This window comes from Melospiza georgiana, chromosome 14 (assembly GCF_028018845.1).
Source record: "Melospiza georgiana isolate bMelGeo1 chromosome 14, bMelGeo1.pri, whole genome shotgun sequence".
In the NCBI taxonomy this organism is placed as follows: Eukaryota; Metazoa; Chordata; class Aves; order Passeriformes; family Passerellidae; genus Melospiza; species Melospiza georgiana.
Window position 1 is genome coordinate 18013243 of NC_080443.1, and position 26477 is coordinate 18039719.

A 26477-nucleotide genomic window follows, 5' to 3' on the forward strand; every position below is an offset into this window, starting at 1 on the left:
GGTCTGTGTGTTTCAGCACAGAAAGATTAAAATTCTCAGCATCCAGGACTCCAACAGGTGGGCAGGGCAGTGCTTAGGGAATGTGGCATCCAGCTCCCACAAAACCCCATTAATGTTATAGGTAACATTTTTAACCCCAGTGGAAAATATCACTCTCACCTGACATCCCAGTGTTTCCATTTCAGATTTTCTGCTCATCTGCATGACCCTGAGAGGATGTGAGAAGCCACACACGCACTGGAATAATAGAAATTAATCACTCCATGGAAAGAAGTGCCTGAAGTGCAGCCCTTTGGAATGAATATGCCACTCTCAGCAAGGGCAGGACTTCACTTACTGGATGTGCTCTGGCACGGGGCCAGGGGCACTGGATCAGTGTCAGGGTGGCTCCAGTGACTGCTCTGGCAGTGATGGAGCGCTGGCAATTCCTCTTTTTTCATTCCCTCACTCCCATTAACACATGCAAATGATGTGCCTTGCTGTGTCGCTTGTTTTAGCAACCTCAGTTAATTCCCTGTTAACACCGATTTTATTTTTTTTTTTGTCGTGCCCAGTAGACATTCAAGCAGTCTATTTTTTTTTTTCCTTTGGAGAAAGAGGAAAGAGAGAGAGAAACAAGCCCTGATGTGGAGAGATGAAGAATGGCAGAGCACCAAAGCACAGCAATGAATGCTGAAGGACTTTCTCCTCCCATTAAGAACCTGCTCAGGAGTCATGGGCTAAAATGCACACCAAGAGGCATTCAGACAGCAGAGGTGTTCATAAACTCCTGAACACACTTGTCAGCTAATTCTCCATTGTGGATAGATCCCCACAACTGCTGCAGAACAATGCTCTTTGCACATGCCTTTGTTTGGGACAGATTTTCCAGACAGATGCCACTCACTGGTGGCTGTTAAATGCTCCATCCATAAACCATTATGTGCTTCTGTATTGAGGTTTCTCTGCAACAGGCAGCTGTTTGACAGGGAATAAACTCCTGGGGACAGCAGCAAATCAAATTAAATATATCTCCACAGAGCTATCATAGGGGGCTGCGTGGCTTGATAGGCTGCATCAAGAGCAATAAACACACACAGGAAGAGCAAACCTGAGATAAATCAAGAGAGTCCAAATGAGCAAAGGGGCTGACAAATCACCAGGGCCTCTGTGAAAGCCATTAGGAGTTTCAATGATGATTTCAACAGAGCCACTATTTCAGCTGTCTGTCTGTGGGCAGGAAGGTTTTAATCCTATAAAAGTCAGAGATGATCTAATTAGTGTTCTTTTCTCCCTCACTTTATGAACTTGGTTATGGGGAATTACACTCACTGGTATGCCAATAAATAAATTCACTGAGGGGGGGAAAAAAGAAAGAAATGGAACGTGTTAATAGTTCAGATTTCATTAATTCTCTTTCCTAATATTTATTTTCCCAATATAAACCTGTAACCTGGAGTTTAGTATGGGCTAAGGAAAGAAAATTTTTTTCACGTAACAGAATCAAACATGGATTTGCCTCAAACACTGGCTTATTCTTATTGAGAATGTTTTCTTACCTCCTACTTTAATGCATGCATCAAAGCCTATGGAATAAGGACTGGTAGAGACACAAGAGGAAAGGAAACAGCAAAAGAGATGGCAACATAGTGAATAAATTCCTCTTAATTAATAAATTTTAACAATGGCCTAAGCATAGCAGTGAGCACTTCAGGGAAAAGCGCTCTCATATCTTACTTCAATATATTTTGTATCAAAAATCTGCTCTTTCAATCCTCCCTTTCTCAGCCACGTGTGCCAGACTGAATAGACTGAAATCCTCAGAATTATTTCCTTCAGGAAAAGAAATGATGAATCTGTGTAGCAGTGAGAAGAGCCTTGTTCTGTTTTAAAAGCTCTCACTCCTACATCATTCATTCTGTTCAGGCTCCCTCAGCCAGCCCTGCACAGGCTCCTGATGCAGCTGGGGAGCTGTACTTCCCAACACCACATTTTATTGGCTTGATGGGCTCTGAGTGATCTTATCTAAATCAGCTGTATGTTAAAAACCAGAGGAATACACCTGTGCTGCTGTGCCTCACAGAACAGATCCTTACCATCAAATATAAACTGTGCTTTTCCATGGTTGATCTGCCAAGGATCTGTGCTAAGAATCCCTCCATGGGCTGTTTGGGATGAGGTGGGGCAGCAGCAGAGGACAGCTGTCCCTACTTAAACCAGCCTGATATTATTTTAAAATTCAGTCCATTCAGTTTGAAAGCTCCTGTGCACCTCCATACCTAATTTTCAGCAGGGAGAAAAACCCTCAATATCCGAGGACAAAGTTGTGAGGATCAGGTATCACTGTGCTCTGACAGTGTCTGAGGGAAGAGATGAGGATCTGACTCCATGTTACAGAAGGCTTGATTTATTATTTTATGATAAATATTATATTAAAACTATACTAAAAGAATAGAAGAAAGGATTATATTGAAACTATACTAAAAGAATAGAACAAAGGATTTCATCAGAAGGCTGGCTAAGAATAGAAAAAGAAGGAATGATAATGATTTTGTCTCGGAACTTCTGTCTCGGACAGAGCCCAAGCCAGCTGACTGTGGTTGGCCATTAATTACAAACAACCACATGAGACCAATCACAGATGCACCTGTTGCATTCCACAGCAGCAGATAATCAATGTTTACATTTTGTTCCTGAGGCCTCTCAGCTTCTCAGGAGGAAAAATCCTAAAGAAAGGATTTTTCAGAAAATGTGTCCAGGAGAGTGCTCTGCTGTTATTGCAACTTCACAAAGATGCTTCAGCACCTTTTTCCCTCAGTGCTCTGGTGGTGGAACTGGGAGATAACCAGGTTCTTGTGAAAGCTGGACAAATCTCTCCTGATCTGAAGCCTTTGAAAGCCTTTTCTTGCACAGGCCCAGGGGAAATATCATCAGACAGCTGAATTCTTTGGAGCATTTGCTCCACTGCTTGGCCTGTAGGCTCTGAGCAAGAATTCCCTCTCCAGCTGTGTCCCTGACACCCAGAGCAGGGCAAAGCTCTGGGAACCTCACCTGGTGAGAGCACACTGTGAGCCCAGTGCTGCTGCTGCTCACCTGGAGAATACAAAGGGCACGAGGGGCTGGGAGCCAAACCAGAGAAATGCAGCAAGGAGAGTGCTGGGGCAAGATCAGCAAGCAACAGGAGGTGAAAATCCCAGATCCGAGGAAGAATTTTACTGGGGTGTAAAATGGAAGGTTTTATTTAAAATTTAATTTAGATTTTAAATGTTGGGATAAGAGAGGTTGGGGAGCAGCCCTGCAGGAAGGGATTTGGGGGTGCTGTCCTGGGAGTCAGGAGAGCAAATCCAGCCTGGGGTGATTCAAATAGAGAATAAACAGAATATTTATTGCTCAGAGCAGCTGTGGCTGCCCCTGGATCCCTGGAAATGTCCCAGGCCAGGCCCTGGAGCACCCAGGGACAGTGGAAGGTGTCCCTGGCCATGGATGGGATGGAGCTGGGGATTTTTAAGGTCCCTCCCTACAAACGCCAGCACTGTCCCCTTGCAGGGGGGCTGTGCCATAAATCCAGCAGAGAGCTGCACGTTTGGAGTGGGACATCAAAGACCTGCAGTGCAAAATGTGTTTCAAACACAATCTGAAGTTTGAGCAGGACTCAAAAGATGATTATTCAAAAATCCAATTAAAAGTTTATCCTTTGCCTAAAGGCATCCTCTTAACTCCAACAGAACTCGTTAGGAGAACTTTTTAGTTGCAGTAAAAATATGAAATTTCAAGGCTATCTCATCAGGAGAATATTCTCTGAAATAAAACCACAACAACATTTATTTTAAAAATTTAAGCAAACACAATTTAAATATTTAAATTGCATTTTAAATACCATTCTGGAACTTGAAGTCTATCTAAGTGTATTCTGAGATACAGACTGTAATAATGTAAAGATTTTTTCCCTATTTAAAGTTCTGGCATCGTTTCCTTTTCTTCTGTAATTAGGCAGAAACAACATGTGTCATTTTAATTCTCAATCTTTCCCTTTCTCCACCACTCCCCTAAACAGTCCCAAATTCTGACTCTGGCTAAGATTCAGTAAATAATTCCAATCCAATCCCCAGTAGCTGGGTTAATGAATTGTCTCATTTAAAAGTCACATTTAGCAGAGAGTTTTGCAAATCTGCTTCCGTGACTGTTACTTTAATTTTCCTTCATACTTTTCATTCTTTAAAAAGAAAAAAGGCCTATTAGCTTCAACAATCTAGTAAAAATTACTTTTTTCTTAAAAATGGAAACAGACTATCTTTTATTTCCTCACCATCTGACCAGGTACTGTTTAATTGATCTCTTTCAGCCACAGCTGCTGCCTTCCAGAAATTATCTTTGTTAATTCTGCCCACAATTAAGAGATGATAAAGAGGAAGAGATGGATATTAATTAGCATTACACATAATATAAAAATGCCATACAACCTTCTGGTTTTCAAGGCTGAGCTGTTGCAGGGAGCTAATGCATCCTGCAGGCAATTATGGCATCTCCAGGAAAAAAACACAGAAATCTGCATTTGCACATAATCATTACGGCCTTACAGCAGATTTTATTTGTTTGTTTGATTGTTTGGGGTTTTTTTTGTTTAAAGCCAAAATATCAGGTTACATCTTGCTGTTCCCCAGCCCTGCTACAAATTTATGAATAGACATTCATTGATTAGATGTAAGTGGCAAAAAGTGATTTTGGTTTGTTTTTTTTTTTTTTTCCTGAATAGTTTTAGGTATCCAATAAAACCCAAAACTTAAGACAGACTACAAAAGACCTTGAATATAACCCAGTTATGTTGTGTTAATTTCCTGGTTATAAGCATTTAGCTTGGAAGGGACACACCAAGGCAATCCAGCTTTCCCCCACAACCTGTGGTTGATGCCTTGATGGAAGATTTATGTGGAAAAAAATGTGGAAAAATTACAATCACCTGCCAAAAAATTGGGTAAGTGCAGGAACACACCTGGACAGGCTCTTGGCATCCCTTTAGGTCCATTTATCCTTTTTTCAGTTCACTGGGCTCCACAGTGAACATTTATACAACACCCAGTGCTTGACACTCACTTGAGAAAGATTTAGGTTGAAATTTCTTGAAAAATTCAAATGCTTTTGGAAGCACCAAAACCACCAGACAATAAACGTGATGGCTCATTCCTTATTTCCTGAAGAAAACAATGCTAGAAGTGTTTTCACTGCCTCTGATCCCTCCTTCCCTTTCCTCACAAGAGGGTGAAGAATCACACTGCTCTCACCTTACTCATCTTTACAACACCTTTGTACCCCTTTCCCCAAGGAGGAATTCCCACAGGGGGAACAGTTGGTAACTTGTGACAGTCAATAAGTAAAACAAACTGCAGAGATACACATGGAAAATTTGTCTGTTCAAGCATTTCCTTCTTTTAGCAGTTCTGTGATGGCCCAGCACCTGTAAATGAACTGAAAAGTGCAAATCCCCCAGCCAAGCAGTGTCTGGGCTCTCAGTGCTCACACAGGGCACAGCTCAGAGCACAGCTCCCACTCAGCCACACACAGCTGGCACTAAGGGACACAAAAAACACAGCCCTGGGACACAATAACAGTCCTGGGACACAAAAAACATACTCCTGGGACACAAAAAACAGTCCTGGGACACAAAAAACACATTCCTGGGACACAATAACAGTCCTGGGACACAAAAACCAGTCCTGGGACACAAAAAACCACTCCTGGGACACAAAAAACACACTCCTGGGACACAATAACAGTCCTGGGGCACAAAAACCAGTCCTGGGACACAAAAAAACATACTCCTGGGACACAAAAAACAGTCCTGGGGCACAAAAAACACACTCCTGGGACACAATAACAGTCCTGGGACACAAAAACCAGTCCTGGGACACAAAAAGCACAGCCTGGGACACAATAACAGTTCTTGAACACAAAAACCAGTCCTGGGACACAAAAAACCACTCCTGGGACACAAAAACCAGTCCTGGGACACAATAACAGTCCTGGGGCACAAAAACCAGTCCTGGGACACAAAAAACAGTCCTGGGACACAAAAAACCACTCCTGGGACACAATAACAGTCCTGGGACACAAAAAGCACAGCCTGGGTCACAAAAAACAGTCCTGGGACACAAAACACAGTCCTGGGACACAGAAAACAGCCTGAGTTGATCACAAACAAGCCCAAGTGACAGAGCAACAAAATTTCTATTGGTTTGCTCTCAAAGGTAGGATGCAGCTGTGAAACTGAGGTGGTTTTCTGTGCAGCCCCATCCAGCACAGCAGCTCCCACTGCTCACTGAGGAGAGGCACCAAAAGCAGCCTCTCCTTTTTCTCTCCACACCCTTCCGTGCTCCTCAGAAATGGCACTGCAGTGGCACTCAGTGACAGGGACACAGAGGAACTGGGGGCAGAAATGGCACTGCAGTGACACTCAGTGACAGGGACACAAAGGAACTGGGGGCAGAAATGGCACTGCAGTGGCACTCAGTGACAGGGACACAGAGGAACTGGGGGCAGAAATGGCACTGCAGTGGCACTCAGTGACAGGGACACAGAGGAACTGGGTGTCTCTGTTCTTTCAGTGTTGTGAAGACTCCCTGGGACAGAGCTCACTCCTCTGCAGGGACATTGTCCTGGTAAGTAGCACAGATGGTGAATATTTAATTTTTTTCTCCTCAGCATCTTTAATGCTAAAATTTCTCCTCAGTAGCAAGCTGGAAAATCCAACAGAAAGACAAAAATCAATGGCCAGTGAAAGAAAACAAATAGCACTCAACAGCTGATGGCTTTTATGGGCAGCCTGTCCCACCTCCATCTCCAAAGATCCCTCTGCAGTGCCGTGGGTGCTGTGATGTGACACAGAGCTCCCTGCAGGAGCCCTGGCCTCACACTGCTACCCCATCAATGGAACAGATGATGTGACCTCAGACAGCACAGCACAACCAGCCAGCACAACCAGCACAACCACTGGAAAGGAAACAACTCTGCAGGTGCTGAGCCTCTGATGGACACCAGATGTCACCTAACAAATGTACCCATCCACAGGAGCTCCAGGAGGAAGCTGCTGCAGCTTTGCAATGTCCTCAGTCCCATCACAATCAGCAGACTGCACTGACTGATGCAGGGATGAGTTAATTCAACCCCCAGGGAAAGGTGGCAGCTGCACGAGGGGACAGGGACAGAGGTGACTGTGAGCACATGGGTCAGCAGCTGAGGAACCAGTCCTGCAATGTGATGCCAGTCTGATCAGGGACAGAGAAATGACAATTGTTTCTCACAGTGAGAATTTTGAGAATTTTAGGAGTTGTAGGAATGTGATAACTTGTTAGTAGAAACAATCTACAGGTAGCGTTTTTCCACTTTGTTTTCCTGTTCTTCTCAAGGACAGTATGTGAAAAAGATGGTTTTTTATTAACTAGAGGAAGCTGCTGCAGCTTTGCCATCTCCTTCTCAGCCCCACATCACAACCAGCAGGTTGAACTGGCTGCTGATGCAGAGGTGACTTCATTCAACACCCAGAGAAAGGTGGCAGCTGCACGAGGGGACAGGGACAGAGCTGGCTGTGAGCACATGGGTCAGCAGCTGAGGAACCAGTCCTGCAATGTGATGCCAGCCTGGTCAGGGAGAAAGAAATGACAATTGTTCCTCACAGCAGCTTGTGAGAATTTTAGGAGTTGTAGGAATGTGGTAACTTGTTAGTAGCGTTTTTCCACTTTGTTTTCCTGTTCTTCTCAAGGACAGTTTGTGGAAATGTTTTTTATTAACTAGCCAATCAAGTAGAATATGTCATATCAGTCTATATAAACCAAAGAATCCTTTGTAATAAAAGCTCTTTTTCTCCTCTCATCTGTCCCTGTGCCATTCTTAGCTCGAGGGTGACACTGCACCCATGGGTGCGGGTGGGAATTTGTTTGCCATGCCCAAATGCCAGCATCCATCCTGATTTGGAGGCTGGTAGGAATAAAACCAGAGAGGAGCCCTCTCTTCCCCTGAGCTGTGTGAGATGTAGGCAGGCAGGTCTGGGAAATCACTGCAGTGTTAGTGAAGCATTGGCAGCTTTGCTTTTCCTCCCTCACATGCTGCTATCATTTCATGTCAGTGAACCAATTCTCATACAATTGTCTGAGGCTCCAAGTGGAAAAAACTCATTATCCTTCGAGTCCAGCTGTTAAGAATATGGGATTATGTTGTATTTCCATCTGCAATACAGCAGAAGCATTAGCTCTTTTTGAACTATGGCCAGGAGGATGCAGCTTTAATTGCCCTCATAGCTCCTCCTGCTTCAAAATAAAACCATCTTTCAAACCCATTGCATTTTCACAACTCTTGCACTTGAAGTGTGACCTGGTTCCCTCAAACCTGAAGAGTTTAACAAGGAGAGGGTTCTCTTGCTCTATTCCTGCCAGCCAAGAATGGTTTGTATGTGATATACAAGCAGCTAAATTTCGCCTTGAAACCTGAATTCTAAGGCAGTTGAGAAAGATTAGAAAGCCCAAGAGAATGGAGCCAAGCCCAGCTCACTGTTAAAAACAGCAATGTCCTGAGTGGTCAGTGTGTGGTGAAACTGCTGTCAAGGGTCACTAAGTGAAGGAGGGAGATGCTGAAATCCACAAACCATGATTTATTGAGAAAATTTGTTTTATTGGTTTATAAATCACACCTACCTCGTAATTAAAAAACTCTTTATTAACTTAAAACATTACCAAAGCCAACATATAAATACATATTTAGAGACTCCTCACCTGATTCCCAAGTAACAGTCTGGCTTTGTTCTCTCCTATGTGAACACTTCTTTATTGCTCATTACATTTTAGCAGCCAAACATGCAAATCTAACATAACATACCTGCTGTACTGAGACCCTGATTTTTCAACATTACTACAAGCCTCTTCCACCCTCCAGCAAAGCAAAGATTCTGTGAGTTTTAGATTTAAACAGGAAATACCAGGATGTTTTACATGAGATTTTTCTGAGGGTGCAAAAGACAGATATTGTAGAAATAAACTGTAGATTGCTGTTTTGATGATATATTTGACCCCAAATTTACTTTTATTCCAGGTACTTTGGTTGTGAACAATCTATAGCAGCATTTTGACAGAGAAGTGCAGCTCTTTTCAAACACAGCTGATATAATAATATACCAACAGAATAATGTTGGCTCAGGTATTTTTTTAGTCACCCCTGGGCTGTACCTGATGAAGAAGATTTTACTCTCCATTAACACAGACCACAGGTGATTCAAGCAGGTGGAGCACACCTTGTGAGCAAGACCTGCTAACCCAGGCAGCCCTGAGCACATTCTGATGGAAATAAGACAGCGCAGGTGAGCGCAGCTCTTCGCAGTCAGCACCACTCACTGTGATGATGATAATGATGATGATGATGAGGATGATGTGCCCCTAGAGCTTGCTGTTCTGCTGGAACTGGGCCACCAAGGCCAGCACCTGCTCCGAGGCCCTGACCTGCTTGGCGGCCAGGTAGAGGGCGCTGTTGGAGGCCGTCTCCTCCAGGAAATACCTGTAGTTGACCATCATGCCACAGGAGGCGCCGATGCCCCTGGGGCTGCTGTCCCCCATCCAGTTGATCCTCCAGAGCACCGAGCCGTTCTGCAGGTGGAAATTGGCCACGGGGTTGAGGGCGTAGCCCCTGTGCTTCTCCCCATACAGGTACCAGGCACAGAGCCTCATCAGGGGGGAGTGCAGCACCTGGGTCAGCTTCTCTGACCTCACCCACTCGTTGGTGTTCAGCAGTTTCTTCAGTGTGTTACTGGTGGGGTCTCCTGTGAGCGCAGAGATCTCCTGCCACTCAGATTCTGTAAAAAGTTCATTCCTTCCTTGCTCTTTTGTCTGGGAGGAGAGGAGACCAACAAGCCATTTGGTGAATCCTGGGATAGGGGAAAGTGTGGAAAAAGCTTCTATCTGAGGAAGTTCTTTCTGGAGAAATAAAGAGAAAAAAGAAATCATGAGTTTGGTCGTGACTGACACAGAGAAGTTCGAGTCAAAGGGCGGCTCATGGCCTTGGCCTTTTGGCAAGTGAAAACCAGGGACTGATACACATGGACACAAAAAAATGGGAAAAAATCCCCCTGGCAGTAACAGGTTAGTGATGAGAAGGCACTGGGAGCACACAGAAAATTTTAACACCGCCTGAATCCATTCCTCACACACCATCTCATAAAAGCACTTTTGCAGTACTTAACACCACTGGGTTCTGCTGTTATCCTTTTACAGGCAGAAATAAACATAAAATCACAGGCCATAAAGAAGTGATTCTGAAGACAGTATTTTTTTAATAGACATGCAAGTTTGGAAAACCATTTAAATACTATTTATTTTTCATAAATAACTTATTTTTTAATATCAAAGGCAGTTTATTATTTTAATCTATTGTAAAATCAAGAGGTATTATATTTAGATTTTTATGGAAAAAAGTATTTCCTGAAGTTTTGAACTAAGTTCTTTATAAAGGCCAGCTACCTTTAATGATATTCCCTAAACCAGCAAGAAATACAAAGTGTGTGAATATTTCTTTTATTGCAAGTATAACACTAGTTTTAACCATATAAATATATAAAAATATATTTAAATATAAATAAATTTTATGTAACTATAAAATTTCTTCTCTACTCCTGCTAATTTCTGATTAAACCTTTCTAACTATGAAATCATGTAAATCAAAACATACATAAGGAAACCAGTGAGAAGAATAAAGTCACTGTCACTTGGAATGAACCCAAATGGATCAGCCAACCCTCCTGGAGGAGTGGGGAGCCAAGGAACAGAGAGAAGACAGAGCTGAGCTGAAACCACCCCAGTGTTGCTTTAATTACTGTTCCAACAGAAGAAAAGGTAAGAACCAAGACATTCATCAACATTACAGAAGCATCTTAACGTCGGCAGAAAATTGTCTTTAAATGACTACAAATGGCGCTTTTCTGCCTCCAGGATTACCGAGGTGCCCATGAAAAAGCCATCAGGGCTCAGCTGGTGCTGCCAGGCTGTGAGAGCTGCACAGCTGCCACCTGCAGCCTGCCCGGGAGCTGCAGGGCCCAGGATCCAGCTCTGGGTCCCCAAAACCTCCTCCCTTCCCACAGCAGCATCCCAAAGCTGGCCCTGCTGCCCTGTGCCTTCAGTGCTGTGACACACAGCCAGCCCTGGGGACACGGCTGGGTCACTGTGACACACACAGCCAGCCCTGAGGCCTGGGGACACAGCTGGGTCATTGTGACACACAGCCAGCCCTGGGGACACAGCTGGGTCACTGTGACACATGGCTGGGTCACTGTGACACACAGCCAGCCCTGGGGACACAGCTGGGTCACTGTGACACACGGCTGGGTCACTGTGACACACACCCAGCCCTGGGGACACAGCTGGGTCACTGTGACACACACCCAGCCCTGGGGACACAGCTGGGTCACTGTGACACACAGCTGGGTCACTGTGACACACAGCCAGCCCTGGGCTTGGGGACACAGCTGGGTCACCTGCCCTGCCCTGAAGCTCATTGTTAATTAAACAAGGCAGCCTCAGAATTCTTCTGGGACCAGGCAGGGACAAGAAAAGCAGATCAAGTTACACCTTATCAAAGGAACACCTCATTTCATCTCCTTTGAGAAGCAGATAGAGAAAACCAAGCAAATTATTTCCTAAAAAGACTCATTTCTGTATCTTTTTGAACAAAACAGCATTTTTGTAATCAGAGCTCCCAGAAGATCCTGACTGGCCCGTGCTCACAAATGCTGCAACTGCCACACTCAGGTAGTGAAATGCTACTAAAGAAACAGAAACTTTTTTCAGGTTTCCACTGAAAGACATGATGATATTTCATTTTGAAGAGTGATTCCAAGGCTGATGTCCTTAACACCATCTGTGAAATCCAACCATCAGGTTTCCTTGCATGTGCATTTCATAAAATGAAAAAGTTCCCTTCCAGCCACCTCTCCCACTCCTGTTTGCTCCTGAGCAGAGCTGCCAGGGCTGTCCCTCAGGAGCTCAGCACCCTGATCCTTCCATGGGCACCAATGCCAATCCCACCAGCCTGCAGGGCACCTGTGCACCACCCACCAGGACAAAAGGGACAATGGATTATTTCTTCCCCTCTCTCTGTGCTAATAACAACACTGCAAAGTTCCCAATGAAACAGTGACAGGGATTTCTGGGGCATTGCCTGCTCCTTGTTCATCATCCCTTCCAGGAGTGGCCTCTTACCCAGACACCCCAAACACTTCACAGTTTGGTGAAGTAGCTCATTCACTACTAAAAACACCAAATGGGAAATTGCGGGATTTTACTTCTCAGGACACATAAGACATGGGGAAGTGACCCCATTTTGAAGTGACAGCACCAACTACTACATATCTGATAAAAGCTTTATTCAGAAGCTTATCTGAGGCATCCATTTCTCGTGGAAAAATAAATAAATGCACTGGAGTGGGAATATTTATGTTTTGCTAAATTGATGTGCTGGTTTCTAAGGCTATTGGTGGAGATCCATTAATGTTTACTTGTCTGTCAGAAACCCACACATCATTAAGAAACAGCTGCTAGTTTTGGTTCGGGGTAGATTTCTGTGTCTGATTGTTGCTTTTTGTTGTTGTTGTTTTTTTCCTTTCCTTGCAGAAGAGCACAGATTTCCCCCATTATCCCTATCTCATCTGAAACTGCCTTGCACTCTGAAAGCTGCAGTCCAAGGTCACATTTTTCATCAATGAAATCAAAGCCTGTTTTGGAAATTATGATCTCCCCAGGTCACCTAGATCAAATTAAGGTAGCAATTATCAACAGCCCAAGCAGAAAGCTAAAATCTGCCACCAATTGTTGAGCATTCTATTGAGTCACACAGCAGCTATCAGTTTTCTCCCTCAAATGCCACAGGCTATAAAATCCTAGGCAGTTTTCTCAAAGGCTTCAGCACAGTTATCTGTGTCTGTCATCTGCTGACTGAATTGCCACGCTGTACCTTCTGCAGAGCCACAGACTGCTCAGAGTGCCAGAAACACACTGGGAATTAAATGTCTGGCTAATGAGAAATCCATCCACCTCCTCGTTCACCAGCACCTATCAGCTTGCTAGAAATGATCTGCCTGCACTCCATTTGGGCTTTGTTTGCTTTTTTGTAGTTGTCTGAAATAGTTTCAAAATTCAATTCATTTCTGGGAACAAACCAAGCTTCAATTTCAGAAATACAAGAGATCATTTTTGCTGCCTGCTCCCTGCTTTATATACATTAATATAAACAAGAGACTGCACAGAATGCCTGCACAGCCTATTCCCAGATTTGTGCAGGGACAACTGGGATCAAAGTGGTATCAGTGGCCTAATGAATTCATCCTAAAATAATCCCAACAGGATATGCTCAGAAACAACAGCAGCCTGTACATAAACCCCTTCTATATTATCTGTGTGGCAAACTTTTGTTGAGAAACTGCCAAAAACTGAATAATCTGCTCCTGAAGCAGCACAGGATGTCCCTTGTAGGTGACACAGGTCATATTCGGATCTCCAGAATATCCCCCCTACCCCAATTATATAGAACAATTCCTGAGGTAAATGTGAAATCTTAATGTTCAGGTGAAGGTTAAGGATTCCAACTGCAAATTGTGCACATAGGGGAAATGAGGACCCCATTTTGTGCCTCAACTTCATCCATCCTCCACCTGCTTAAATTAGTGAGACCCAAAAGCAGCAGCCACTCATTTGTACACAGTGCCTCAAACTAACAGTGGAGGTGTGAAATCCTCACCAATTTTCCCAATAATCCCAGTAAAAACCCATTTTCAAGGAATGCTTTTAGGAGGGAATCAGTGCTTGGCACCCTTTGAAGGTGACAAGTGCTGCCACACACATGCTCATGCTTAGCAGAGACCAGTTCAGGCAAATTAGCAAGATTTCTAAAAAATGAAATTCTATTTTAATTGTGTATTAATGAGATATTAAGGACTATGGTAGTAACTGGATTTACAGCCATTATTTCCTAGTTTAGATCAAGGTTTCAGTAGAGTTTTTTGAAATCCTGTCAGATGAAGGCTTTGATGCAGAGGGGTTCTCAGCACACTCCTAACTTTGTCCATATCTTTTCCTGACCTAATCATGCACATTCATGACAGGCCCAATTTGGAGTTTTCCTCATGAAGAATGACAGCTGGGATTTCAGTCTGGAGGTTACAGGGGCAGTTACAAGTAGAAGTGTCAGAGCAGGTTACACTAAGGTAGAAGTCAGGTAAAGGATTTTTACTGGAGGATAACGAAGTTTTAAGAGCTTGCAGCACCTTGGGACAACACAACTGAAACAGAATTCTGCAGATAAACAGATCTGCAGTTAGCTCAAGTGGCAAGTTACAAAAGTGTCTTAATCATCAATTTAAATAAAATGAAAAACAAAATCTTCGACCTTTTCAAATGGTCTCCTCCTCCCAATGCATTTTATTACCAGTTAAATTAGAGAGAGTCTCAGCTTCTGTAGCCCGGAACACTCGGTGATTTAGCAGCACTTGAAAAAAAGATTTGTTTATTGCAAAGCCATGCAAAGGTGATATAAAACATCCTCCTCCTACCAGAGACCTCACCCATCTATTTTTACACAGGCTGCTGGACACTGGCTTAATGAGATGCAATTTTTGACCCAGGACTTTTTTGCTGAGGCTGGATTGTTTCAGCTGCTGTCACCAAGTCCACTCAGCACTCCTGTGCACCATTTGTCCCTCCTGAAGTGTCCCTCCTGTAATTCTGCTCCCAAGAATTATGTCCAACCTGAATAGAGACAACCTTGGCAAGTCCTTTGCTGCACCTGAGCAGAGAGAAAGAGAGCACATGTGTGCAATTAATCCACTGAAAAGGACTTCCAGAATTTTGGGAGCCAGGCAAAACAGGCTGCCAAGAGTATTTACTCACTGCATGCCCTGCCTTTGGCCTGGACAGCCCTGACTTTGTAGAAATTCCACAGTGGAAGTGTTTTGAAGCTGAAATACAGAAGTTCTCTCTCCTCTGAGGGGTGAGGTCCCATGGGATGGGAGGCACAATGTTTGCAGCTGAAGCTGAACGAGGAGGCCTTGTGAAAGAGCATCAAACCATTGTGGGAACAACAGGAAAATTATTTAGGGTCACTTCACAGATGTAAAATGTGCAGTGGGGAATGGTTCTTGCACCATTTGAGATAAACTAAAGGACAACACTTTGGAATGAAGGCAGAGAAAGTGTGAAGGAATGGGAAGAACAGAAGAGAGAAAAATATGAACATCAAACATGAAGAAAAAACTATTAGAGAGCCACATCCCCAATGGATAAATATTGCTGGATTATCCTTTCTATCTTCTTTAACCCTCGAGGGGCTCCCTTCCAAACAGGAATGGTGTAGGGCAATGCACAGAGCTTGTTGTACCTTTAATCTGTGCACACTCAAACACCTCAGTCCAGGTCCAATCTGTCACTCAACAATCTCCTACCAGCAGGTTGTTCACAGGAAATTTGGGTAGGGAGGAAGATCTCCACCTTTGGCACTGCACGGAAAGCACTCAAGTTTTTAAGTTATTTAGGACTGAGGGATTAATTTTATGATTAAAATGTATTTAAAGGCATCCCAGCAAAGGGTTTCCCTTGATGAACACTGAAGAGGGGCTGGGTTTCAAACACTGAAATGTAAAAACTTTGCCATAAGTGTAAATACAAACCACACTTTTGTTGGACACACTGAATTTTAAAACCTGCATTAGGTTATCTAAGCATGATGAGTTTGTTTGCCTTTGGAACTCAAAATTTTGCTGGGGTTGCAAGCAATTAGTGATGGACAGATACAATGTCAATTGGGTTATTTTATGAGAGCAACTCAATTATCCAGACATTATTTTTCAGATGTGAAAGCAGATAACTGCATGAATTTATTCCAATTTCCCCTCAGTAAAGATCAGACAGATGGCATGGCCTAATTATACCTGGACTACTGCATTTTCAACAATTAATCTAAAAAACATTCCAAAAGCAAGATGCAACAAAATTCAGCCAAAAAAACCATTAAGAATAAAATATAAAAAAACAATTCTACTTCAGGGTAGCTAGCTATGATTCAGCAATTAAATAATCTATCACTTTCTGGCAGTAGAAGTTTGGAGCATCCAATTTTAAGATGTTTTTGTAAGTAGAACTGAAGCTCTAAATCACAGACAGTTTTCCAGACATGGTTACTAATCCAGATGTGAAACAATGAATACAAACACAAGCAGTGATCATTACTTTTAAGTGGTAGATTTGTCAGCAATTTAAGTAGTAAAGACTATTAAATAAATTAATGTGCTCAGTGCAGGAATGTGACTTCTCACACCACCCTGTACATGAATTTTCACTCCTTTCTCCAGTTGCTTGGAAGACTCTCCAAGTACTAAAGCTATTAACAATAATCCCTCAGCCTGCAGTGATATTATCTAAATTAACAGAACTGACTGGCAGAGAGTAAAAGATTCTTTAGACTTTTAGGACATTTTCTTTACTATTTTGCAAGACATACCAGGGCAAAGAAATCTCCCTCCTTTTTATTTTTCTCAGTAGATGTATTCAGGGCATGCCTGCACACTGCATAAATAACCAGTGGCAATTCAATATAACAAACAAAGCAATTAATTAATTAATAAATAGGAATGTTTCTGTTCCTGGAGCAGCTGTAAGATTTTGGAAAAGGCACTGTCAGGTACTTTGAAGAGTGAATATCTTGATCAGGCTCTTACCTGTCAACTGAGGGACAACTAAGTTGGATCAGAGACAGAATACAGGTCTGTCAAAGCCACCTCCAACAAAAATGTTCTCATTTAACTTCAGGAACCACACAAGGAATTCACACTGACCATGTCAGGAACAGGATCTACACCTGGCAGATATCAAGCAAGAGCAGGAAATGCCCTTCAGGAAATGCTGTTCCAGCTCTCCACACCTCCAAAGGCTGCTCAGGGAGGAAGTTCCAAGTGCAGGGAAGCCCCAGCAGCTCCTGGGCTGAGCAGTGACATGAATTTGGAGCTAAACCATGCTGGGCAAACAGACCTTGAGCCCCCTGGCACACCCACCTGCAGCTCCTTGACAACTCTTTTGATGAGGTGAGTGCCAAGTTCCACCCCCTGCAGGCCCTGCTGAGTCAAACTGATGGAGTAGAAAATTGCTGTTGTGATTTTCTCTGGATCTTCTGTCTCTGGAGGTGGCACTTCTTTCACTATGGCCTGGGAAAATCAGGATTTAAAATAAAAAATGTTAATAATAGTTATTATCAGCATTATGGGGAGGTTTTTCTTTTTAATTTTTAAATGCATTAACACTTTTCCCCACTGTTTTATTCATTAACAATAAAAATCTGATAAAAACCTAGGAAGAGCTGCTTATTCATTAGTAAGTGCAGAGAAAAACTGTAATATAGTTTAAAGTTTTCAGAAGTAATTGCAACCACTTTGAAATTTTAGTCTCATTTTCTCAATGTATTTCTTATCTTTTATTATTCTTCTTACTCTTGAGCAAACCCCCAAAATTTCAATTTAATAATACACAAGACAGACAAAATATCCCTGTAATTCTTACAAGCTAATTCTCTCATCTCTTAAAATATGAAACAAAAGCAAATATTGCGAAATTATAAGGAATTGTGGATTTTTAAACAAGCACATTGCAATTTGAGCACTTTGCTGTGCACTAAATGCCTCGGGGGCTGTACCTGGATGCTGCTGGAGATGTCACTGGTGAGTGCCACGTGCAGGACAATAAGGGGCTCCCCTGGGATGGCACAGTGAGAGAAGAAGTAGCACCTCCTGTAGGCCCCAACTCGCCTCTTCATATCAACCCAGTTCCTCACAGGGTGCACAGCTTCAGAACTCAGGGAGAGAATTTAAAAATAAAATCACTGTTGTCATTAATTTATTATCATTGTTATTATCGTCATCATTATTATTATATTTATTGTTATTATAATTGTTATTGTTGTTATTATTTCATTTAAAACATTTCATTATTTCATTGAAAATAGAGGTCAGCTGCCCCACAAGCTCAGTGCTTTTCCCACTGATGTCAGTGACAAAACTTTCCAATCAAAAAACAAGAATCAGGCTGTGAATAACACAAAATTGTCAGCAAGCTGTGCCAAAGTGGATTGTAAAGGAGTATTGCACACCCACTCACTGATGTGTTTCCCAAATTACCTCAAAGAGTAATTAAATATTACTAATTATTTTTATTTGGAGTATTTAGCTTGTATGAGTTCTCTTTGTCTCATCAACACTTAACTAATGTACTTTCAGAACATTCTAGAGATTATTTTTTCTTCAAGATTTTATACAACAAGGTGACCCACCACATAATGTAGTAATTTTCAACTTCTTCACAACTTTGACTATTTGACAGAAATTCAGAAATCAATGTTGTAGGTTCAGAAATCAATGTTACACATTCAGAAATCAATGTTGTAGGTTCAGAAATCAATGTTGAAGGTTCAAAAATCAATGTTACACATTCAGGAATCAATGTTGAAGGTTCAGAAATCAACGCTGAAGGTTCAGGAATCAATGTTGAAGGTTCAGAAATCAACGCTGAAGGTTCAGAAATCAATGTTACACATTCAGAAATCAATGCTGGAAATCAATGCTGAAGGTTCAGAAATCAATGTTACACACTCAGAAATCAATGTTGAAGGTTCAGAAATCAACATTGAAGGTTCAAAAATCAATGTTACACATTCAGAAATCAGTGTTGTAGAGCACACTGTATAAAAACCAAGGTGCTCTCTTCACATGTTGTTTACAGGTGATCCTGTGGACCTCACCAGCCAAAACCACTGCCCTAAACTCCGCCCAAAAACCACTCTGGGAATGTGGGAAGAGTAACTGAGAAACTTGGAAGGAAAGACAGCACTCTACCAGTGCAGGGTGAGAGCTACAGGATCAAATCATGGCACAAATGATCCCTTTACTCTTTACTTCAATCAGTTTGGGCTCTCAGCACGTTAATGCAAATATTTCATAATTATACTTTGCCTTCAGCTCGGAAAAGCAGAGTCTTGAAAACAGAGAATCTCAGCAGTCCCAAGCATTCCATCACCTCCTCATCAAGGAGCCTTTAGCACTTACTCACTAATTTTCTGGAGCACTTCACAGGGTGACTGCCATGTGACCCGCTCCAGGTTGAGGAATCCTGTGCAGAACCACTCTGAGAGCATGTTCTTGAGAACTCCATTCATCTCCTGCACCAGAACAGAGAGGGGATGAGCTGAGAGCATGTTCTTGAGAACTCCATTCATCTCCTGCACCAGAACAGAGAAGGAATGAGCTGAGAGCATGTTCTTGAGAACTCCATTCATTTCCTGCACCAGAACAGAGAGGGAATGAGCTGAGAGCATGTTCTTGAGAACTCCATTCATCTCCTGCACCAGAACAGAGAGAGGATGAGCTGAGAGCATGTTCTTGGGAACTCCATTCATTTGAGCTGAGAGCATGTTCTTGGGAACTCCACTCATTTCCTGCACCAGAACAAAGGAATGAGCTGAGAGCATGTTCTTGGGAACTCCATTAATTTCCTGCACAAAGAGGGGATGAGCTGCTGAATGAGAAAGGTGGAACATGGAAATGTGGCAGAAGATAACCCTGATTGACTCCAACTACAACACTGAGAGCTTAAAGGAAACTTTATGGATCTGCTTTAGAAGATTAACCACAAAACAGCCCAGGACTGAGCCAGGAAAATCCCTGAAGGGATTCTCTCTAGTGCAAGCAGGGACAGGGAAGATCAGGAAAAACATGAGGACAAAAACAGACCATGGGTAGAAGGTTTTAAGCAGACCTGACCACAGGCTGCAGTCTCACAGTAGCTCAGATTTCAATACCATGGAAATATTTTTCAACAGGATGCAGACAGAATTTTTCTTCTCTAAAAACATGAAAATATTTGAGCAAGACAAATAAAACCCAGGAGCATAAGACAATAGAACTGGAGAATCAAACCAGCTTTGGAGCAGTATGGGATGAAACCCAAGTGCAATGTCAAAGCCTTTCTCTGTAACAGTGATTCACTCTAATAGTGATTTTTATATTCCCTACCAGTTTCCTGCTGCCTGTATCATTAAAGATTTCCTGTCTAAATTTATTTGAATTTAACAAGTATTCTTGAACTCAGCACAGCATGAATATCCCTAAAAGAGATTCCAGAGCTTGTTCTGCTTTCTTCCATTTGCCTTGTACACAAGACACAGTGTGATACCAACTTTCCAGCAGCCTGATCAGAAACCTGGGCTTACCTGGAACTAACTTAATAACCATTTCCTTCAAAACAAAACCTCCTCATCTTCCATTCAAACTTTTATTAAATAGCTACTGCTGCACATAGAAGAGATAAAAATTAAGCTCCTATGTACTTTACCTTGCTACATTAAAGAAAAACAACTGGAAAATATATAAATCTAATCAGAAAAACTAAAAAAAGTTTTCCTAAGTTCAGATGTAGTCTCAGGACTGTCATAAAAAACAGAAATATTTCCTGTTATAAGGTAAGTTGCAGAGGCACTTGTCAAAAGACAAACATCAAAGCAGGTTTCTGCTGGCCAAAGTAACTGCTACAAGTATTCCAAGACTGAATGAAAGGACAGGTTTATTCATTAACATACTAGTAAAAAAAATTCAAACACAGAAGAAACAACCATTCAGTTCTCTCCTCCATGATATTTTTTTTCAATACCTTTTTTCTAAACAAATATATTCTGATTGGTTTGTTTATTCTGACTTTAAGGTACCTCCCTTGTGAATCCTTCTTTCTGCACAGCTCTGAAGTTTTTAGATAATAACCATAAATCACTTTGGTCAGATATCCCATGGTGTAGTGGAAGTCTCCAGGCACTCCAGGATTGTTTGGTTTGTTTTCTTTTGTAGGGGCATATTACAGAGACCTGCTGAAGGTCTCCATGGTGAGAGAAAGATGAGAATCTTGTTTCTTGATCAGAAGGCTGGATTTATTGATATATGATATATAATACATTATTACTATACTAATAGGAATAAAAAGAGAGAAGTTGCAGAGCTGCTCAAGCTAAGCTAAGAATAGAAAAAAAAGAATCTATAACAAAGTTGTGTCCAGGGACTCTGTCCCCAGCTTGCTCTTGTGATTGGCCTTTAATTATAAACAAGGGAACATGAGCCAATCAAGGTGCATCCCATTGCATTCCACAGCAGCTGATAACAATTGTTTACATTCTCTTTCTGGGGGCCCTCAGCTTCCCAGAAAATGCAGAAACCTGAAAGAAAGGATTTGAAAGAAAGAAAGGATCTGAAAGAAAAAATGTCTGCGACAGGGGCACACTGTAAACCAGAAAAATGAGCTGGAGTTGTGAGATCTGGGGGCAAAGGAACAGATTCCTCAGGCTCTCGAGCCATCCCTGTGCATTCTGAGCAGCAGTTCAGCTGCAGTGCAGCAGCAGAGCAGGATGGCAGCATTCCCACTCTGCTCTGCAGCTCCTGCAGTCACTCAGGAGGAGCTCAGGACACTCATCCTGCAGGAAATGAACAGTGGGAAGCACTGGAGTCAGGAGCTCTGCTCCTCTGAGGGCTCAGCAAGGATGCCAATGGCTGCTTCCATCCCAGGGCTGCTGCAGGGGGCAGCTGGACAAAGCAAGGCAGCTGGAAGCAAAGGAGAAGCACAAGTGCTTTCAGCAATAATTTGGGAGAAAAGAAATATTGTTGATAACGTTGGGGAATTACAAATCAAACAACCTGTCAGTTGTGAATAATGAAGTTTTATACTACAACAAGGCACTGAGCAGGAATTTGAATGGCTCCAGTGGGTGGGATCTGACACCAGCACTGAGTCCAACCCCAGCTGGGCCTGGAGAGCAGGACACAGGGCTGGATTCAGACTGAAAGGGAGCAGGTTTGGATGGGATGTTGGGGATAAACTGCTCTCTCAGAGAGTGGGTGTGATGGTGTTCACAGGGGTCCCAGGATGAGGGAAGAGACGAGGATCTGACTCCATGTTTAGAAGGCTGATTTATTATTTTATGATATATATTATATTAAAGCTATACTAAAAGAATAGAAGAAAGGATTTCATCAGAAGGCTTGAAAGGAAAATAATGAAATAATAAAATCTTGTGACTGACCAGAGAGTCTGATCCAGCTGACTGTGATTGGCCATTAATTAGAAACAACCACATGAGGCCAATCCCAGATGCACCTGTTGCATCCCACAGCAGCAGATAATCAATGTTTATATTTCATTTCTGAGACCCCTCAGCTTCTCAAGAGGAAAGAAACCTAATGAAAGGATTTTCCATAAAATCAGTGACAGGGAGGCCCTGGCAGAGGCTCCCCAGAGAGGCTGTGGGCTCCCATCCCTGGGGTGCCCCCGGCCAGGCTGGACAGGGCTTGCAGCACCCTGGCACAGTGGGAGGTGGCCCTGCCCAGCACAGGGTGGCACTGGATGGGCTTTGAGACCCTTTCCAACCCAAACCCTTCCAGGATTCTGTGCTGACAAAGCTTTTCAGTGCAGAAAGACATCAAAGTTTCCACTACCCAAAACTGTGCTTAACTCAGGTCATCTAAACAAGATTCTGACTTGTGTTTAATATCTCAGTGCACAGGACATCTCCAAAAAGCTTCACTCCAACAAGGCCAGGCTCAAGTTTGGCTCTCTTAATTTGCAGATTTAGTGGCAGCTTCTCTTATTTTGGAAATTTAGTGGTATGTAAATTCTTATTCTCATTTCAGATGCCTTTTTAGCCATAAAAATTACATCTGCAACACTTCATTAAAAAGAAAAGCAAACACATTCATTATTCAGCAGCCCAGTCTTAAATTTGAGCAATAAGACACACTCAGATTAGTATTTCAAATTACCAGCTATACTTCAATTCCTGCTAGCCAACTCTAATAAATTGTGGTTATTTTTTTTCCTTGTTCCATGTTCTTGCTTCGAGACAGCAAATTACAGCCTTTTAAATCTTCACATCAAGTACCTATTTCTTGGGCAGCAAATGAGAAAACTCTTATGAAAACCTCCAATTAATTCTATTTTATTAAGAAGAAATACTTCTCTGATGAGGAAACTATTTCACTTTCCCTCTCAGGCTACTAAATAAAATATCCATCACAAGAGTTGAGTTTTCACATGTTTTTGGAAAGTTTGATGTTTTTAATTTGCTTTATTTCATTTGGGACTTACAGATCTACTCTGATATTGCCAAATATTTGATGGTGTCTGTGCTGGGGGGTTTGTTTGGTTTGTTTTGGGTGGGGTTTTAGGGATTTTTTTTCTGTTGTTTTATTTCATTTTTTCCCCCACAAATTACCTTCATAGAGAATATCCCTGGTGAGACACTGGAAGAAAATCCCCACCAGCAAAACAGGATTCAGTAGTGACACCAATTAAAGGGGACTGACTTCTGCTCTTTTATTTCTAATAGTAATTATTGCAGTGATAATGGCACTGCTGAAAACTCTCCTGGCTCTTGTGGTTTACATTACTGGACATCTTAAAATTAAAATCATTATTTCTTTTTTTTTCCCCCATTTCTGCTCATTTGGACAATGAGTAAATTGTGCTCAAGCACTTTCAAGTGACTTAATCACTTAAAGATGATATTTTACTGCAATCTGTTGAACAAACACAAAATAGAAATCATTCATCACCCAATATCTGAACAGCCTGAGCTGCTTTTATGCTGATAGTGCTGAGAAAATAGAAAAATATTTCATATTTACTACACAGCAATGGGCAATCCCAGTTTTAATAGGTCTTTCAAATTACAAAGTAAAAACTAAGGATTCACTGAGAAATATTTTAGAAATTTTGAGCAAAACCAAAATCCCAGAAGGCCACATAATGCATTCTGTAGTTCTCCACCAGCATCAAGAAAATCCATTTAATTTTATTCCCAATTTCCTTGTCAGTGCAGACACAAATAAAAGACAAATATACACAAGGTTATAAAACTCTTGTTGCACATTTGTCTTTATGTTGGAATTGAAATCAACTCTGCACTAATGAAATGGCTGCACAGGACTTTTGATAGGCAAACACCAAACACTTTTTTATGGACAAACTTTTAACACTGATGGTGCTTCTTTATTTTCCCAACAGATCAACACAAAGCCAAGATAACAAATACACTCCAACCACTGCTTAATTATGGAAGGAGCTTTATAGATAAATCAATTTGACAAAATTGCTCTCTTTTTCATTATCTTTTGCCAGCAACTTGAACTTTTCACTGACTTTTTCTAGATCCTATGGAAAGATGAAGAATGTTTTAGAAGCAATTGTTGGATGATTTGCCACCTGAGATCATAATGTTGTCAATTTTTCACCAGAGTCGATTTTCAAGGGCTGAAATAAGCAAAGTGAAGTAAGCAAGCAAAATGTAACAAATCTCAAGAGGAAAAGGCTGGCACAGGAAATGTAAAATATTGCAGGTGAGAGGGTTCTGAACAGAAGGAGGAAGAGCTGCACCCACGAAACAGATTTGCAGCAAATTTCACTCTGTGCACTGCAAAAGCTCATCAGAAATTCAACTGTTTATAAGGACAGTGGAAAATCAGTGTCCTGTGGTGAAAAGAAGGAACAGAACACATGAAAAGAACGTAAGAGAGAGAGGACAAAAACTGAAACAGCAACATGAAAAATAACCAAGCCCAGCTCTGCTGTAAATTAACTTTTAAAACAATGTTTTGTGTGCCAGCACTTCTCAGTGCCACTCTATTGCTTCATAGCAGGGGCCAGCTCCTTCCTGTCAGCACAGGACTGTCACAGCCTGGGGACAGTCACTCGTGTCCCTCCAGAGAGCCATGGAATCATTCCTGCCTGAAAACTCCATCGAGTGCAGCCTGTCACCATCAGCACCCTGCCAACCACACCATGGCACTGAAAGTGCCATCAGCAGTGGCTTCTTGAACATCTCCAAGGATGGGGACTGCACCACCCCTCTGGTCTGTTCCAATGTTTAATCACCCTTTACACGAAGAAATTATTATTTATGTGTAAGCCGAGCCTGCCTGGCCCAGCCTGAGGCTGTTCCCTCTGCTCCTGTCCCTGTTCCCTGGGAGCAATCCCAACCCCCCTGGCTGTCCCCTCCTGTCAGGAGCTGTGAAGAGCCACAAGGTCCCTCTGAGCCTCCTTTGCTCCAGCTGAGCCCCTTCCCAGCTCCCTCAGCAGCTCTTCATCGGACCTGGCCTCTGGACCCTTCCCATCCCCTGAACCAACTCCAGCACTCCAATGTCCTTCCTGAACCCACTCTAGCAATGTCCTTCCTGAACCCACTCCAAAGTCCTTCCCTAAACCCACTCCAGTGTCCATCCTGAACCCACTGCAATGTCCTTCCTTAACTCACTCCAATGTTTTCCTTGAACCCACTCCAGCAATGTCCATCCTGAACCCACTCCACTGTCCCTCCCTGAACCCAACCCAGGAATGTCCTTCCTAAACCCACCCCAGTGTTCTCCCTGCATCCACTCCAATGTCCTTCCTAAACCCACCCCAATGTTCTCCCTGCACCCACCCCAATATCCTTCCTAAACCCACCCCAATGTCCCTCCCTGCACCCACTCAATGTCCTTCCTAAACCCACTCCAATGTCCTTCTCTGCACCCACCCCAAGGTCCTTCCTGAATTGAGGCACCCATAAACCCCCAAACAGTGACCTGCCTTCCTGGCACTGCCTCCCAGCCTAAAGCAGCACCACGAGCAGACATCCCCCAAATTCCCTCGGAGCCACCCAGCCCAGCCCAGCCCTCACCTTGACGTGGGGCCCATCCACGGCCTTGCTCGCCAGCCCCTCCATCAAGTCGGCCCTGAGCTCCACGAGGAAGCGCAGCCCGCCCTCCAGGCGGCCCAGCTGCTGGAAGAGCCCTCGGTACTGGGGGTTCAGGTAGTAGCGGAGCCGGTCCTCGGCCTGCAGCAGCGCCCCGGGCTCCCTGCGCTGCTCGCGGGCCTGCAGCACCTTGGCGGCGGCCTCGGCCACCCGCCCGTGCTCCACGCCGAAGTCGCGGGCCAGGCGGGTCAGGAGCTCGGCGCGGGGCGGCCCGGGCTGCAGCGCGCGGTAGAAGCTCACGAACTCCGCGCCGCGCAGCTCGGCGGGCGGCGGCGCCTTCTCCTTGGTCTCGTAGGGCGGCAGCGGCGGCACCGAGCGGCGCAGCAGCTCCTCCATGGCCGGGGCAGCGCCCGACGAGAGGCGGCGCGGGCCCCGCGCGGCCCAGAGCAGCGGCCACAGCCGCTTCATCCCGCTCACCGCCGCAGGCCGCGGCACCGCCCGCCCGCCGCTCCGCGCGCGCTGATTGGCTGAGCCCTCAGAGTGACAGTGCGCACAGCCAATGGGAAGTGAGGATAGCGTGGCGGGGCTGGGGGTGTGTGAGGGGTGTGTCGGCCGCCATGTTGAGTGTGGCGATCACAGGTCACGGGCTGGCCCCTCACGGCCCGGGGATCCCCCGGCACCGCCCTGCCCTCGGAATGCGCCGCGCTGCACTTTGGAACCGCACAGTCATATCG

At 43.5% G+C, this 26477-nt stretch overlaps 1 protein-coding gene across 1 annotated transcript; it reads right to left on the reverse strand.

Annotated features, from left to right (window-relative positions):
- Window positions 1-8638: 8638 nt before the first annotated feature.
- MLYCD (malonyl-CoA decarboxylase) lies at window positions 8639-26154 on the reverse strand. Its single transcript, XM_058034246.1, has 5 exons — window positions 25729-26154; window positions 19085-19197; window positions 17680-17836; window positions 17045-17194; window positions 8639-9929 (listed from the first exon to the last, which is right to left on the reverse strand). The coding sequence occupies exons 1-5, from the start codon at window positions 26137-26139 to the stop codon at window positions 9396-9398; spliced, it is 1365 nt and encodes a 454-aa protein (XP_057890229.1). The 5' UTR covers window positions 26140-26154; the 3' UTR covers window positions 8639-9395.
- Window positions 26155-26477: the final 323 nt, after the last annotated feature.